The 18,125-nt window shown below is 36.0% G+C and overlaps 1 protein-coding gene across 4 annotated transcripts in view; it reads left to right on the top strand.

The window, feature by feature from the left end:
- AKAP6 (A-kinase anchoring protein 6) overlaps positions 1 to 18,125 on the top strand; it is a 271,026-nt gene that overhangs the window by 71,690 nt on the left and 181,211 nt on the right. For 3 of the 4 annotated variants that reach the window (XM_035552112.2, XM_050710844.1, XM_035552114.2), the window contains one exon: positions 14,008 to 14,259. In XM_035552112.2, the coding sequence (XP_035408005.1) occupies positions 14,008 to 14,259 (252 nt within the window). Of the gene's footprint in view, positions 1 to 14,007; positions 14,260 to 15,222; positions 15,267 to 18,125 lie in introns of those variants that run through there. The other variant, XM_050710845.1, reaches the window with a different exon arrangement.

The raw sequence follows: 18,125 nt of genomic DNA, 5'->3' as shown, positions 1-18,125 counted from the left end.
TTTTGCTGTTTTGCTGCCCATGCATCATTTACCAATTGCTCTTGATTAGACTTTGCTGGCTAAGTAAGTTACAACCTTCATCTCTATAATGGTAGTGCACACTGTCGTCTTCTCCTAAATGTTGTTGGTGAAAGTTAGAGCAGTGGAAAATTCTGCTACAGCCAATGTACTTAGCACTGGAAGTGTAGTAGTGGCTTTTTACATAAATGTTATTGCCTCATTTCTTATCAGGTTCTGAATGCTTTTCAGATGTTTAAATGTATCATTAAAGTAGGAGTTGGAATCTATTCTGTTCCATACAGGACCTAGAAAGCTCTATTTTTCTCTTCCATGGTTATATCTATATAACCATTTTAGGTTGGGTCAAGAGTGTGATTTCAAACAATCTGCTATTTTTCTTCGTTCTGCTGTCTTGTGTTCATGCTGGAGAGCAGACCCACTGTGTGAAAGCTGCTTGCTACTGCTGCTACTGCTCAGCCATTGCTGACTAAGGGTTTCTTATCTTCCTTTCTTTCCTCAATCTCTTTGTCTTCATTCATGTTTTATGTGTTGTTGTATCCGTAGTGATATTTTCTTTTGCTTTTCATCATTTGACACTTTTCTGTGCAAGTAGTTCTTACATGTAATGGATATGTAATTTCCTTGAATGAGTTAGAGGTACTCTTAGCAAGTATAGGATTTCCTTTCCCATATTTCTTGCATGTGTTGATAAGTAGAGAAACTTTCTCAGAAGTTAATATTTTTTTCTGATGTTACTGTTTTTGCAGCATGTTTGTCTCAGAGACAAAATCTAAAAGTGGAGAGTCAAGTTCAGTTTTGATTATTACCTGAGTTTTAATTTAAGTCTGCATAATTTCTATAAATTCAAGTTGCAAATACCTTCAGGAGAGGTTTTTTGAATTGTTTTGATGCTCCAAATCCCATTTGATATTTTTTTTTAAAGTAATAATAACAAAAGATAAACAGAAATGGTAGATTTTAGAAATTCTTCACACTGAGTTTCAAAAGAAGGTATGGCTGATGTTTTGGGAAAGTGTCATTACAGTGAGCAATTTTGTCATCTTTAGTGTTTGTGCCTCAATCTCAGGGTGAGACACTGTTCTGGTCATTAACTTTATGGCCTCCTTCAGCCTTTTGCTAAGAGGGCTAAACAGTCAATATGGGTTTTAGTACGTTTTCTTGCTGGAAGTTAATATATAGTAATGGGTAAGAGTGGTCATTGTGTCCTACTTAAAACATTAGTATTTGGTTAATATATTTTTGGAGGGCAGGATTTTGAATTATAGGCAGTGTTAGAATTTTAAGAGTCCCAATACGCTGACAAGTTGTCTCCAAACTTGTTTTGATGACATTGTGTTATCAAGTTCTTGTAATATGCTCCATACACACTTCTCCTGTATATGTATGTATAAAAATATGTTTTTCAAAATGTTGTTAATGTTTGGGAAACTAAAATAGTAAAATAACAGCAATGTAGGTGTGAAGTCCAGCTTTTTTTTTTTTCCTTCTCTAAATCTCAGGTTATCTAAAAATAAATACAATCATTTATTTATTAGGTCCTTCCTACATTGAAGAATAATAAACTAATGTTTCTTGTTAAACTAATGTTTCTTGTTGGTGAGGGCATGGCTGTTGTTAATGATGACTTCTGGATATCGGACAAATTATGGAAATTTCATTCTTAAATGAATGGTGATCTTAAAGAGGAATATAGACCACTCTTGTAGTGCTTGGCTATCTGTATCAGTGTTACCATAAAGCTGCAGATGTGTTTTCATTATCAGTATGAGCTTGTTTGGTAGATGGCCTCAGCTGATATTTGCACGGTCATATTTGCTAAATGGGAAAGATGTCCCAGAAGTGATATCCCTTTCACTACGATATTCTTACACTTACTAGAACAGTGTGTAGAAGGCCAAACTCTAAAGGTTTCAAAGTCGTCATACTTTGGGTTTTGCCATAACCTTTCCATTTCAATCCTCCTGATTTCAGAAAATGGGAAGTTGACTGATAGCTGGAGGCAAAGTTCCTTGTAATTTTAACAAGAATAGGACTTGAACATAAACTAGGATTTAGTATAAGATGATTGATATCTATTTTTCTAATTCAGCTGGATGGATAATTGCTATATCCCATATATTAATTTATTTGAAATTAAGGGTAATCTAGAGAAATAAAAGTAACTAATTACCCAAGTCGATAAAATAAGTTTGAAGTTATTACATTCTGATTTTCTTGTTTCATTTCATTTCAGAGCGCAAACTTTAAATGTTCTATTTTGTAAATTAACAAAGCACAAGTGTAGAGAGACATTTACAGTAGGACTTCCTTCTCATCAGAATTAATTCCACATGCTTCTTGGTTTATTTCTTCTCTGTATATACTTCAGGCTGCCATAATCTAAGGGTCCTATGCCATTGTTTGTGAATCTTATTATCTGAGAGAGAGAAGATTTGGCATGGTGTAAATTCAGGATTCAATAAGGCTAAATTGATTAAGACTATTTTTGCAGGAAATGTAAATATATACAAGTGAATTAAAAAAAAAATGCATTTGAAGCTTGAAGTCACTTATGTTCATTAACTTCCACGCAGACAAGTTCAGCTACTGAATTTCAAAGGGATAGTTTACAGGTCCAGACATGTAAACAGCCTTTCTTTTTCTCATTGCTCCTGCTCGGAGGTAAGAGTTACACTCATCACTGAAAGCTACAGTCTAGGCAAAGACAGTTTGTAACTTATCTTTGTATAACTAGAGATCAAAACGAAATGGCCTAGAAAGAAATGTAAGGCTGCTGGTAGATAAAACTGTTCTTTTCTTCCTCAGCATAACGATTTGTCTCAACCGCAAACACAGGTCATGCTGACTTGCTTAGAGATGTGAATGACACTGACTGTGAAGTGCTTTATAAATCAAGGATCCTATTCTGGGTAGTGACATGGAATAAAAACATTTGCTTATACGTACTGTGTATACGTATAAACGAATAAATATTTAAAAAGTACTGTTCATTTACTGCTTCTTTTGAGGTACTTCAGTCCTACTCTGTAATGCACAAGTGTACTTTCTCAAGCAGCATGAACATCTTAACAGCCATTAGGCCTGCCAGTGCTTTACACTGGGAAGTTTTCTTGTAAAGCTAAAACTGGCACTTTTAAGAGAATTATCTATTTAAGAGAATTTTAAGAGAATTATCTATTTAAGAGAATTTTAAGAGAATTATCTATTTAAGAGAATTTTAAGAGAATTATCTATTATAAGAGAATTTTAAGAGAATTAGCCATTTTTATCTACTTTTAAATTATCTATTTTTATCTGCTTTTAAGACAATTATCTATTATATAGAGCACAAATTGGCTTCTTGGAATTACTGCATTGGAATAGGCTATGTATGAGCATAGCACAGACTCTACAGTCTTGTAACCTGTTTCTAAATTTAAGTACTCCTAGAAGCAATATTTTGTCTGATTTTTAAATAAAATATTTAGTTCTTGATACAGTGTTAAAATACTAACCTCTAGCACTCTGAATCTTATAAATAGCCCAAGCAAACATCCATTATTAATGATATTGAGTTTTAGATTCTGATTTAATTGGAAATACATGCTTCATTGTGTCTATTTTTATTGGATTATGTTAGAAATATTTTTGTTAAAGTATTGCAGATGTGGTATAAAATGAGTTTTGATCATTTGATATTTATACAATATTCTGCTATTTATATCTAATCAAAACTTCAAGATTTTTATGGCTTACTTTATTTGAAAAGAAGCACACACAAACCTTTAAATACAAATCTTTACTAACCACAAGCCGCCTGTGGGATGCCAATGAGATTTGGAATTGATCAACTAAATCAGATAGTAAAAACTACCAGATAATGTATGTTAATTGTTTTTATATGCAAAGTCTACAGTAAGCACTTCAATACTTGCCTAAAACCAATTAAAGTAGTTCGGATAGTTCACACGTGTTACAATCATACCTATCCCATAACTCCAGGTTTCCAGTTTAATCTCCGCTATATTCCTTCTCAAAAACACCTGTAAAAACCTACCATATTTTTCCCTCTGTAGACTTAGATAAGGGTTTTTGTTTAGTTTTTATCTTTATTACATTTGAGGCCAAGAAACACAAGAACATTCTCTGTGTGTACATGACCTATATTGTACCAGTTGCACACTAACGAGTAATGATTCCTAATGTATTTTCTAACTAGTAACCATAGTACAGGGTTTGAGTTGCCTGTTAGCACATTTTTCGAAGTACATCAAAAAATTCTCTGTGCACTTTAAGTCAAATCAGAATAAAAATATTAGTAAATTGTACATTTTAGATGTCTTTAAGATTCAGTCTGCTCTCCTTTTGTCTTTTTTTTCTAAAACTTGCTCTTTTATTTCTTCATTCACTTAAGACTTCAAGTTTGTATGATAATAATTGTGCTTTGTTCTAGTCTTTCAAAATGTTCTTCCTGGATGTAACAAACACTTTTTTATTTATTTTTATTTTATTTTATTCTATTTTACTTAAAAAAAATAAAAAAATAGCACTGATATATATATGTGTGTGTGTGTGTATATATATATACATATATACATATATATATACACACACACACACACACATCTATTCTAACCTTGATTATTGTAAGAGAGAGTGAGTGATACCCAGGGTGAAACAGTCCTCCTGGTACACTGCGTAGGTGGTAGCTCTTTCAGACTACTGAAAGTGCATCCACACACTTGGAGTGCTTTGTACTTGTCACTAACTCATTGGAGGATCTGCAAGAGCTTTCCAGCTGACTTGAACACTTGTCATTCTGAAGAGAGGGCAGGAAGGTCATTTCCATGCGAGCAGCCTGCAGTACAGTCTGTAAGATTATACAATCTTTCCATGTTTCTGAAACAGCAAAAAAAATCTGTGATCCCCATAAGGGTTCATAGATTAAATGTTGGCTCTCAATGAACAACCTAAAAGGGAGCAACAGTATTAATAAAGTAAAATCTGTCCAAAGACGAGAGTTGTGTCCTTTTTGCTGTCCTCAACAATGACTGTTGGAAAAGTACTTCAAATTCAAAAACACATTACAGAAGCTCTTGGAGGTTTAGTTGCACTGAGATAGCCCTTATCTTGCAAACTTTCTGCCATGCTATCAATTTCCATTATAGAAAACTTGGCAGCTCTTCACTTTTGACTTGTTCCAGAAAAGAGAGCAGTCACATTAAGTGTTTGACGAGAGAGTGAAAAGTCTTACCGTCCTTTCTCAAATGCTCTTGGAGCCACTGAGCCTTAGTCAGAGTGAACGAGGTTAGCATTCTTTGGCTTGAGGAAGTCAAAATGTTTTGATTAAAATTTTTCGCTTGTGTTCTGCATGTCTGTACAGAAGGACTGGTTTATTTTTCCTGTGTGAACTTGCAGATCCTTTCATTTATTTTGATGTGTCTTACATTTCAGTAGTTTGTTGGTGCCTGAAACATTTTGTGCTATTTGTGGGATTATGCTTTGTTATTTGAAACTTAATTATTTCAAGAATGAAATTTCTGTATTTCACCAAGAGATGTTTCTCTTTTGTCTCAAATGGGAATTTGTCTTCAGGAGCAGCTCATCTCCACTGAAGGCCCTAATTAAGTTTAGGAAGAACAGGAATCTTTCTGAAAAAGTCTATAAACTGAAAACTGTAAATATTTTAAGAGAATGGCACTTATTTATTTTCTTATATGAACAATAGAAAGAGATTTGCTTATCAGCAAATAGAGCTTAAACAACAAATATTTTAGGGCCCTGCAGAAACCTTGAAGACTTCTAGAAATGGGCTTGTTCCATGTTGAGGGTAATTCCAAATATTCAAATTAAAAATGGGGAGAGAATAAGAACAGGATATATTTAAAGCTGAGTTGTCAGAGTAACAGGCTAGCTGCATAAAGCTTTGAAAACTCGGTGTTTTCAAAAGGATAACCATTTTGCTGGAAAATTACTGAACTGTTACTGCATTAACTTTGAATTCTGCTAGTTATTTACAGTTATCTGCAGATCAAATTATGAAAGTCCTGATCAAATAATAGGAGTGGTCTTCTCTCTGCTTCTTCATGCAGCTGACATGATTATTTATCACGTTCAAGTTTTGTATGTATTCTATGAAACGACAGGAAAAAAAACAACCAATAACTGCCTGGCTTCAGCCAGGCTACTATGAGGCTGTTGTAGCTACAACACAGTGTATATGGCTACCATGAGTAAGATGCCCTTCTATTTGCATCTTCGATTTTCATGTGCAATTTTCAGGGTAATTTGAACCTGTTTGAAATTTTTTTTTAACTTTCATTTAGCATATATGGCTTGAAGAATGCAAGGAAATGCTCAGCAAAGAGTTAAAACAAAATGAACAAACAAAAAAGTAAAGGTAGTCATGTATGAGAGTTGCAAGACATGCTCTGCATATTTCCACTATTGCAGAAAAAGTACAGTGTTGTGTCAAGAGATCTATAAGGTATTTGAAGGATGTATTAAAAAGTCTTAACTTTCCCATTTCAGTAGATATGAATATATATGACAAGTGCACTTAGTATAAAGCTACCTCATCATTTTTTTCTCATTTATTTGTCATCTTAAATGATCAGTTGATCAGTGCAAGATAAAAATGCATATGTATTATTACCAAATTCTGATGAGTAGGCATTTGGAAAATGCTTACTGTTTTTCAAAACTTGCCTCTACTACCAATTGCTTGATTAGATTTTCATAAAGGCTGATTTTTTTTCCTTTTTTTTCCGCTTCCCCAAAGTAGCTACTATCTGTCTTCTTGCAGGAAAAACTGCTCTAGAGTAGCTGTGCCAGACTGTCTTGCAGCATGCAGTACAAAACCAGATTTCAATAAGCACAAATAACCACCTTTTATACCAACCTTCTAAACATTTGTACACACTTAAAAAAAAAAAAAAAAAAAAAAAAAGTTTAGTCACTAAAAATCAGTATGCTTTACTTGCTTGAAGTAAGATAAGTTGTATGTTAGTCATCGAAGATATATTGTACAGTGATAACTTCAGTGGGTAGAGTCTCTGATTATTTTGGTCTTGGCTGATTATGGGGTGCGCACAAATATTTCTTATTCTGAAGGTTTCAAATGGTTTGCCGGCCATAACTTTAGGGACGTTACACAGTGGAAACGGTGGAAATTCAAGAATGTAAAAGCATTATTGGGTTACAGATGTCACATCACCTTTCACATCAAATTATTTGTCATATTCAGTTAATATATTTGATCTCTTACACAAATGAAATTCATGCATCAATTTTACAAATGTCAGGAACATCCTGGAAACGTCTAGCCCAGATTTATTACATGCTACTCTTTCAGAAGTTCTCAGAGGTCTCTAATTTTACTGCTGTAAACTTTTGATATGGTTCTCTAGTTCCATCATGTCCCAGGCCTTATTGCTGTATTTTTGTGCATCAGCTATCTGAAGCTTGATGGGTGGACTGAACAATGCCTTATATTTAAGAATCTGGCCTGTGGTGAATGCTGTGACCAAAAAGTCTTTTTAAACCAAAGCTTAATAGGGGAATAAATGTTTGAAAGCAGTCTGTCTCGTCTGCAGCCCATCCCTCCTGCAGTAAAGGTACAGGCTAGCCTAGGTTTTTAAGCACTGCAGCTGGTCCTGGAAGTTAGCTGGAATATCTTCCAGCAGCAACTGCCCTCCTGGACAAAAGAATCCTTTTGCTTCTTCACGGTATGTTTGAACCCTTGGCCCCAGCAGTGGCCCATATGGCAACACAAGTGCAAGCTGCTGGAATCCTGAGACAGGAGCTTCACAATTAACATTTCAAGCATCGTTACTTAGCAGCCTGAAGTGTTTAGTGAGTGATATCATATCTTCTTCCCTTCTTCCTGTCATTTTCCTTGCACACCGATAGCAGACTGATATACTTGCACAATAAACATCCTAATAACATACAGTGCATAAGCTACTAATGAATTATTACAGGACAGCTTCATGTCTGTTACAATCCAGGCAAACCATTACTATTTCAGCAGCTCTGTCAAAGAACCATTGATATGACATCTATTTCACATTATTTTGAAACACGGGGATATGAGAATGTAACTCAATTGAATCCAGAGATGACAGACTACAGTACAAATGTGCCTGCTTAGAGGTCACTGGACTGGATAGTTATTCTGAAAACTTTTTTGAGCATTTTGTAATAGTAAAGTTTGCACAACAGAAAATGGATCAAGTGTGTCAAGGCAGGCAGGCACCTGTAACACCTGATAATTTATGTTGAAGAAATCTGTTTAAAAGCAAGGCTCTTTGGGGGGCGGGGGGGAAGAAGATTTTTCTGCAAGGAAAAGACATCTGCCAAACTGTTAGCTTTGCCATATTTCAACAAGTTTGAGAATTTTAGCAAAAGGTACTTTTGCTAAAAGTAGACTACTTATGGGAATTTTGAAATGATGAAATTGTCTCTCACTTACTATGACAGTAAACTAAAGTAAAAGACAAATGGGAAAGAGAATAATGTTGAGAAAAGAATGGCACACCAGAGAGAGTTACTTTCAGTAGTAGATAAATTATGAGAGTGAAGAAACTTACTTTGAGGACCACTATGTTTCCAAGCTGCCAGTTTAAGTGGAAGGCAAGGTCAGTGATCTTGGAGACTCCTAGTAGCTGTTTTACTGTTGCACTTTGCATTCTTCACCCAGTAAATTGTATTCATTTCCCCTAGCCCCTGAATGCTGCAACAACACCAGCTACCATGCTTAAGCACTTCGACTATCTGACTTAGAACTTGCAGTGAGTCTAGAGCTTTCTGTGGCAGTTGTTTTTGCTTGGTTAAACTCTGGATTTGTCATGCATGGCTATTTCCTTTGATTTAATCATATACTTAAAGACATCTGCAAAACAGTCCAAATAGTGTTTGTTCTTAAAGTTTCAATAATAAAGCAAATTAGAAGAAAACAATTTTATCCTTATTAGAAAACTGCTTGGAGGTACAAGCAGGTAGACATGAAAAAAACTTTCTTGTTGTGAAAAGGGTATATTTTAAAGGAAAAATAACTTACTTAAAGCTATAAATTTTTATTTGTTTAGCCATGAAAACTCTTTTGTGTTCTTTATATATGCATATAAAATCATGCAGAGTGAGTTTAATTCATAATTTGCAAGTATGTTAAAAAAAAAATCTAAATTCTTTGGCAGATTCATTTTTTTTCTGCTGAAGAAAAACATTTGTACATTCTGATTAGAAACTTTGTCTTCTGAGGAATTAAAATGCACTTAAAAGGAAAGACTAAGTGAATAGACATTTTCTTAAATTGTAGTTTTTCTTTTGCATGTACAGTAGTTGTAAGACTGAATGGCAATCTGTTTTTTCTACTGAGGTTTTACTGTGAGATCAAAGAAAAGAAATTGAGTGCATAGCTTCTCTGTTGCTGATATTAACTCTGAAGCAACATATTTGTAATCTTCCATCTTTCTGTAGTTTCATGTATGTTGTAACAGAATTTCTTGAAGAGCAGAGCAGAGAGCTTTTTTTTTTTTTTTTTTCCCAGTTAACATCAAAGCTTAGCTTTCATTGACTCTGGAGGGTTTGTTTATGCACTTTTTCTTTGTCTACTGCAATGTTTGCAGTTGAGGCTATTTTAGTTGACGTGGAGAGCTATGAGCTAGCTGATGGATTCAGCAGCTGCAAGTTCCAGGATCAGCTGTCTGGAAGACTGAGTGAAGTGGGCAGTTGGCAGCCAAATGGATACAGCCCCTGTAGCATAAGAAATTCCACAATCCCTGCCACAGGATAGTTCATGAAGGATGACAAAACTTTTACTGTAACACCACTCTGATGGAGTGTAAAAATAAAAACGCATAGTGGATGTTTGAGATCAATGATTGCAAAAAGTCCATTTGGAAATGGTGCTTTCTAAAATTCAGGCTATAACAGCTCTTAAAATAAAACTATTGATAAAATAGATAAGAATTTATATGCTTTTATTTGTAGGCTATGTATCATTGCACTTGATGTAGAGCTATGTGTATTTAGAGATAGATGCTAGCAGATAAAACTTTCTTACATGGTTTATCGTATATGGTTTATTTTATCTATCTACTGCTTCTGGTAATAGCCACTGGCAATCTTTACAGCATTTCAGTACCATCTTATGATACTGTTCTTCTTTGTTTAAATATACAAAGTGTAATAAGGACACATGACAATGTTCTGCTTTTTTTAAATGCTAAATCACCTACAAGGAGTTAGAAAGAATGAGGAAAATGAGGCCATATCGTACCAGGTCTTAATTTTGGGCCTCAATCAGGGATTTATAACAAGTACACTATCGCTTATGTACAGGTGAGTGTCCGTGGCAGGATGAGGCCATCGTTGCATTCAGTCTGATACAGACTTGTGCAGTTGACTGGGTGTAAGGTGTGGAGGGGATGAAGCACCTTTTGCTGTGCAAAAAACTGTAGCAGAACACCATCACTGCAAAACTGAACTAACAGCACCTGAAAAGGATGTCCCTAGGCAATGAACGAATAGTGTGGTCTGTAATAGTTGTATACCAGTTGCTTGAGACAAAGGAGTTCTAATAAGTTCTCATTTTTCTTTTCAAGTTTACCATCTTTTGCAAGATTTTTCCTTATCACAGTCAGAATTTCTCTGAAGCATTGTTTCTCCCCCACAGTTTTAGTAAGTTGCACTGGCTTCTTACTCATCTTAAAAAAAAAAATTCTTGCCATGAGCATCTCTACTTTTCAAAAGTGCCACTGTTGAAGACAAGACTTGAATAAAGTCTGGAAATATCTTTCCTCCTGCAGTTTTAACAGCAAAGACACTGACCTTGAATTCTCTTGAAAGCAAATGACTTACTTCTACTCTTAGCAGAATTGCTGGTGACATTTCCATGCAGTATTTAAACTGCATTCACTATTAAAGAAAAAATATTAAATTCATAGCTGTGCTAGATTTCATTTTGCTGAATTATATGTAAATCTAAATACCACATACAGTAATAAGAAAGTGTACTAGGTATTACCAACTAGATTTGAGATTGTTTCCTCTCAAGATGCTATTTTTTGCCAGGCAAGTATAAAGAAAAGGCATGTAAATAGGCTGCAGACTTAGTAATGCTCTTCTGCTAAGGACTAAGTAGCAGTAATGTATATGGCAGAAGTCATCATTCTTCATAATCATTTTCTATTGACAAAGGGCTGACGTGAGCCTTATGTAACTATTCCTCTGTCCTTTGTTCAGTCTTCACCTTCTGTCATTATATGACAGTTACAAAACAAGGAAAGGGGGATAGCAACAGGGGACTAATTTTCCAAACCTTGTGCAAGATGGAGTTCCAGACCCAGTTTTCATCCATTTTATCCAAGAACCTGGCCTCCGGTGAAATGAAATCCAGTTCATGTGAAAATGGCCACAGACTCATCTGAAACTGAAGAGTCACCCACGAAAACAATGCTGTGTGATGTGGGAACAGGAAATTATGGCTCCTGTGATTCTATTCCAGAAATACCCAATAGACTGGCCAAGTATATGGCCAAGTACCCTGTGTGCAAAGGGGCTGCAGATCTACCAGTAGCTGTCACACGAGGTTAGTGTGTGTTCAGTAAGACTGTCGCATTGATGCTACCTGTCTGTAAGCGCACGGTCAATCCAGGCAGTTCTTGCTAGTTTTCATATTTGGAGTGTGTGTGCAGGTGGACTGCACAACATATACATAATGGGCAATGTGACCTGGACATGTTTGACTTGTGCGTGCATTGTAGATATTTGTCCAGGACTTCTGGACATTGAGTATCTGGAGCTATTAATAGGGGAGTTAAATCCCTTTAAGTTGATGCCTGGCCTGGCTGCAAATTAAATCAAACTTCCTGACTTGTTCGATCAGATTTTCATCTAATAGAAAGAAAAGAAAAAAAAAAACATGAGGTAGAAAGCACATCATGTCAATGTATTTGTCAGGAAAGGAAAATGTCCTTTATATTCTCCCATGAAAGCAAAGACAAGGCTACAGTGATAGAAGTTCAGTACTGGGCTAATTTTAGGGCTGGAAGGGAAAAGTTGCAAAATGGAGCTCATGGTTTAGAAAAGGTGTGCAGGGACTCCATTTCCTTCCTGGCTTATTCAGCCACTCAGAAAATAGCTTCCTAAATCCTTTAAAGAGCTGGCACTTTGTTTCACTGCGACTGAGATGGTAATCTTACATTTTAATATCATGCTCTGCATTATAGACTTCTGCCAGAGTACGTGACCTCTACTTGGATATCGGCTAGTCCAGCCTTAGGTTCTCTCCGTGTTACTGAACCTGTCATGAGAGGTTAATTACCTTGTTAGTACATAAAGGATTTGGCTGCTGTAATGCTCTTAGTGGGCTGTAAAGTACTTTGAAGTTTGATTGTTGAGGCAAATGTGCAATTTATAACAAGCTGTGTAAAAATTAACAGAATATGTCCTTAAATTTATGCTTTTTTCACACCTTCAGTGGTGTTGGCATTTCCATTTTGGGACAAAAATTTTCTGTGTTGCTGTGGAAAGTTTGTCTACTTCAGAAACTTGAGATGCTGTTGTAGCTACAGTAAAGTAACTCTAGGGAAAGCTTGTTCGAAGTATGGCTCTGAACTCTTTCGATTCACAGTACTACCTAGATTCATTAGTCAATATTTTTGTACGTTATCTGACAGTTGTCAGGAGATAATTGCTCCTTGTTAGAGGAGCTCCATGTTAAAACTCTTTGAGAATCCTTGTGGAAGTTGAATTCAGCACATGGCTGTGAGCTTGAGAAGCTAGAAAACAATGACAACTTATTTTTGCAGGTTGGCGTAACCACATGAGTAGTCCAGCTGAAGATATATGAAATACATTCATATAAATCGAGTCTAATTTATAAACTTACAGTTATTGCACAGTGTCCTGTCACTGAAACTGGAAATTAAACTGCTTTATGGCCAGAAGGAAAAGACATGAACAGCACTAGGGAACTGAATGCAAATTCAGTCAAACTAATTTGCTTACAATGTTCTTTAAAATATTTGAAACAACATAGTAATAGAGCTGTATTTTCCCGTAATGTTACAGTTGTGGTTCAATAAATATATAATAATCTTTTAGAAAGTTTGGAAAAGATTTTACCGAGAGTTTTAGCTGTGTTTGTGTGCCTGTAGAATAGGTTTAGTGCACTGATCTGGTAACTCTCAAGTCAATTTGCCTACCTGGCAGCATGTGACTATTTGAAGCTGTGAGCACTTGCAGCCCTGAGCATTGCCGGGTGAGGCTGTGTGCTTTGTACTTGTAAATACAGCAGCTGGTTGTCAAAATACAGCAGCTGGTTGTCAAGACCACTTGGTCGTGACTGAGGAGGGAGATACTGGCTCCTTCTCAAAGCACCCCTAAAACTCTGCTCATTGAAACTCCAATGTTTTTGGGCTCTCCTCTGGCATTTCTGGGAGCTACTCCTGCAAGAGACTTGATGCAACTGTCAGGGCTTTATTAAAATGAGTTAAATGCTGATATTAAAATGCTGATATTACTCAAACATAATAGTTTCTTTGGGGCTAATAATCTGCAATCTGTTGTATTAAATTTATTTCTTAACATTAACTTGAAATTTGATTTTAGTTTAATTTACGTACACACAACTGCACATTCAATAATTTGGCTTCACTTTCAGACTGAAGATGTCAAATTTGAGCTGATAAAAATTACTGTACGGTGTTATTAACTTAGAAGGAATCAGCTTTACTGAATATCTTGTTACTCTTGTGCTGTACACAAAATGATGAGTATCATCAGAAACAAACTTTTATTGTAATTGTTTGATAGGATTGTTTTGATGGGAAGCAAATTTGAAATGAATCAATATTATATTGTATATTCTTAATTATTATTGGTGTTATGTATGTATATGCTATCACTTACTGGGTGGTATAAAAAGTGGTTGACAAGTAGAGCTGATCCACGGAAGGACCATGCCTGTAGCTAAATACCTACTTTATTTTTCCATTACAGGATATTTGTGAAGATATATCTGATCATGTTGAACAAATCCATGCTCTACTAGAGACTGAGTTTTCCCTGAAGCTTCTCTCTTATTCTGTCAACGTGATAGTCGATATCCATACAGTGCAACTACTCTGGCACCAGCTACGTGTTTCTGTTCTGGTTCTGAGAGAGCGTATTCTTCAGGGGCTACAAGACGCCAATGGAAACTACACCAGGCAGACTGATATTCTGCAAGCTTTTTCTGAGGAGACGAAAGAGGTACAGTAGCTAAATTCAGCATTTTTGAGAATTTCATCTGTATTTGAAGCAGCTTGTCCCTGTTGCACATTTAAAACTGCTAGGATGACAATTTTAAGGATGGCTTACTTGACATCTAGATATTTGGTACTAATTTTGTAAGAGCATGTCTTCACTATCTTCAGTTGATATCTGTTCTCACTGAACCAAATTAAAGGAAGTACCAGTATAAGGCCAGCTTTCAGAAATACTATGTTAGTGGCAAACAATGTTATCTCCTGGTTGAAATATTTTTCATAAAGGAATGGAAACATTTACAGAGGGGCATCTGGTCCAAAGTCCATGGTTAGTTCACTCCTGAATTTAAGGTTCACATCCAATTTAAAACCCAGTTTTTACATGCAATGAATTCTCTAATGAAAAGCTTGGGCGTTTCCCTTCTTACATACAGAGACTTGCACAATGTTTTCCAAAACTTGTCAGGCTAGGTCAATACTGCTTTAAAGCTGAGGACATGGACTTTTATTTGTTTGAGTGGTTGTTCTGCAATATGTTTCTAAACAGTCATACATTTTGCCTGAAACAATTATGCATGCATCATGCTTTTTTTTTTTTTCCCTCTAATGGAATGTTGAATCCACACACATGTAAATGGTTTGTAAGTCTGGATTCATTTAGCTAAAGTACCTTTTCCTTTGAACACATTGTTACTGAATTAGTTTAATTAGAAGAACACTGCTGGCCCAATTTTTAAAAGTGAAAGAAGATGCACATTTTTAATAGTGGGGATAATTAGTGGTTAACAGAAAATACCTCAGCATTTAGAGGATTCTTCATTCACCGAAACTCCTAAAATGAAGATAAAATGATTCTGTTAGGATTAAAAGCGTTTACAGAAAGAGACATCTAGATCAGTGCAGTCAGATTCTGTGACCTGTGTTATGGAGGAAGTCACAAGTCCCCTAAAGATGTCCTTCATTTCAGATCTCCCAAGTTTAAAGAGAAAGTACATATCTTTCTACTCCCTGGTGAGTTTTATATGTGCTTTTGCTACACAAGAGTGGGTGGTCCTGAAATCAATACTTAGATATGCCCAAGCCCACCTTCCACACCCCCCTCTTCCTGATGTATACATACCTGGTGCTTCAGATTCAGTTTCTGCTTTGCTGTTGTTCGTAAACCTTCTCTGGCAAGTCTGAAGGAAATCCACGCTTGTCAGAACGCCCGGAGTGGTGAATTAGGGTGCAGTCATTATTTTATGGCATGAGCATAGTGATTTCAGGACATAGAGAAGGGGATGATTCAGATACTTAAAAACAGAAAATGTCCCATATGGATCTGATTTACCTGCTACAAAAAACATCCCTCCAAAAAAGGGGAGGACTGACTCATGAAGGTTGGATTATTTTTCATTGGAGAAGAAAATGTTGCCAGATAGACTTATATGGTAATAAAAAAGACAATATATCCTATCACAATTCTTTAATTACCCTCAAGTAAGGCATAAATAATATTTCGTAAAATTAATGGTTAGCAATAGCAGGGGCACAATATTAATATTAAGTTTCTATTCTAATGCTTGTATGGGTTCACAAAAACTGCTCTGCAGTTTTTAACCTGCTGGTATTCATTCAAGCTTTTCATCAGGTATAATAATAGTGGCTTTATTTGACTGAAATAAATAAATACAAGATGAAGTAGAAAAAAATTTATCTGCTGTCATCTAACTCCATTACTTATTTATTGATTGTGTGTTTCCCTTGTATCCTTCCCTAACTAGGACTACATTGTGGGACTAATTGCCTCACGATACAAGTAGCATATCTATTAGGGATTTCGAGGCATATGGGGATAGTGAAGCTGCCCGAGCAAACCTAGAAACCTTTGCCCATACAAATAACACTTCCTTGCAGAAACATTTTCATACTTTTCAGTTCTTGGGGAATATGAACAGGGTATGAAAGTTTATTTTTTCTCCTAGAAGACCTGAAAGTTATCAGGTCTGTAGTTAATAGAAGTAAATTTTTCACACAAAGCAAAGACTTCTATTTTGGAATTTACTACCTCAGGACACTTAGAGGTGGAAAGTGTAGCTGGGCTCAAAAACAAATGTAAAAACTAAGGAAAGATAGGAAGAATGATAACCTCTGGAAAAGAAAATCCTTATGCTGCTCATTGGCAGCAGCTGAGGGTGCAGGTAGATACATGGAAGGGTCATGTAGGTACACCCGCGTCTTACAGCTCAGCTAGCAGAAAATGTCTGGAACTGCTGCAGACACAGGATACTGGGCTAGAAGGAAATGTGATCCGAACCAGTAGAGCAAATGGTATGCTTTTCTGTAGTCCACGAACCTACCATTTCACAAAATGTTTGGCTCGTTCCGTAAGTCACCTGTCTTCTGCGTAATGGTCAAGAGTGGCTCTGGCTGCCAATGTTAACTGAGGAGCTCCATGGAAGTGACCTGCCAAGGTTTCTTCCGTGCTCACTAAGACAATCACATCTTGCTGGTATTCACTGCTCCCTCGGTTCATGGAGCACGTAGCCCGTCGTCCGGGCGGGCAGCAGTCCTGCTGGGGCTCTGTTTACACTGTAGCTGTGACAAGCACAAATGGGCGCAAGCTAGCTTCAACATAATCAACAGGGATAATACTTGTAAAGTGGCTACCAAAATGTGGAAGTATGCAGCACAGGCTGTACTGGCTTGCTTTAGAACCCAAGTAATTAGCTGGGCAGGCAGTAAGTGTGCTTTTGGCTATCTCAGCAGTGCCATACAGAATCAGGTGCTGCAGGAGGAGGTACGCAAGGTTTCGTGGCTTGGAGGAAATAGAATAGGAACCAGTGAGGCGACCTGCTATGATGGATATACTTCTATCCATGATGGATTATGCTTAAATAACTTTTCAAATAAGAACTTCAGAGTTAATATTTTGAAGGACGTTTTTCTCCTTTAGGACTTACCCAAAGGTAGATAAGAAGGAAAGAAAAACTATTTCTGTGCAGCCTGAGTTCTGTCTGGCTGAACCTAGCCTGTGAGCTTTATTCCACAACTGATAAAGAGAGGAAATATGGAAAGGACCAGTATAAGACCCTGTTAATATACAGTGAATCCTAATGTTCTCTAACAGTTGGTAAATTCAGAGTAGAAACAACCTTACAAATTAATTTAGCTTATTTGAAAGAGTCAAAAAATGCAGAATTGTGCTGGCTTAAATATAAATACAAGAAGGTGTTGGAAATACAGCCCAGAGTTTTACAGCTTTTTTTTTTTTTTAATGGTATTTTACAGTATTTACAGAATTTTACAATATTACTATGTGCAAACAGGCAGATTTTTTGAAGTAAGGCATTCCTATTGGTAGTTGTGTAAATAATTAAATATAATATTTTCCTGAAATAAAAACAATGTTAATACTGGTGTTAAATAATGCTCCTCTGAAGTACCCATTTAAGAGGCTGCCTAGGAAATGACTGAGCAAGATGGTTTAATGCATCTGATTGTAAATTTTATTAATGTTAATAAACACTGTTTTAAGAGATGAGGGAATGGAGCTCATTACTCAGGAGAAATGAAGGCCCCTAGGGCCTTGGAAAGGGTTTTGATTTACATATGGCTTTACAGTTTCTAATCTTTTCTTGAGATTAGAGGAAAAAAGCAGCTGTAATACTGATCATTTTTTAGTCATTATGTTCCTTAATAAATGCAGCTCCAAAATACAAAATTGACAGTTTTATAGAAACTTCTCCTTTTAATTCTGGACTATTGATATAGTCCAGTTTGTGGCATAGGTTCTACATCTGGTTAGAATATGCTAAATAAAAGATATTTTTCAAAGTCCAAGGTTTTGGTTGATAAATATTTTTCTAATCTCTCTTCTATAAATAATAT

The sequence above is a fragment of the Cygnus atratus genome, chromosome 5 (assembly GCF_013377495.2).
Source record: "Cygnus atratus isolate AKBS03 ecotype Queensland, Australia chromosome 5, CAtr_DNAZoo_HiC_assembly, whole genome shotgun sequence".
In the NCBI taxonomy this organism is placed as follows: domain Eukaryota; kingdom Metazoa; phylum Chordata; class Aves; order Anseriformes; family Anatidae; genus Cygnus; species Cygnus atratus.
The sequence above is the reverse complement of the archived record's forward strand: the minus strand, read 5'-3'. Positions and strand labels throughout refer to the sequence as shown.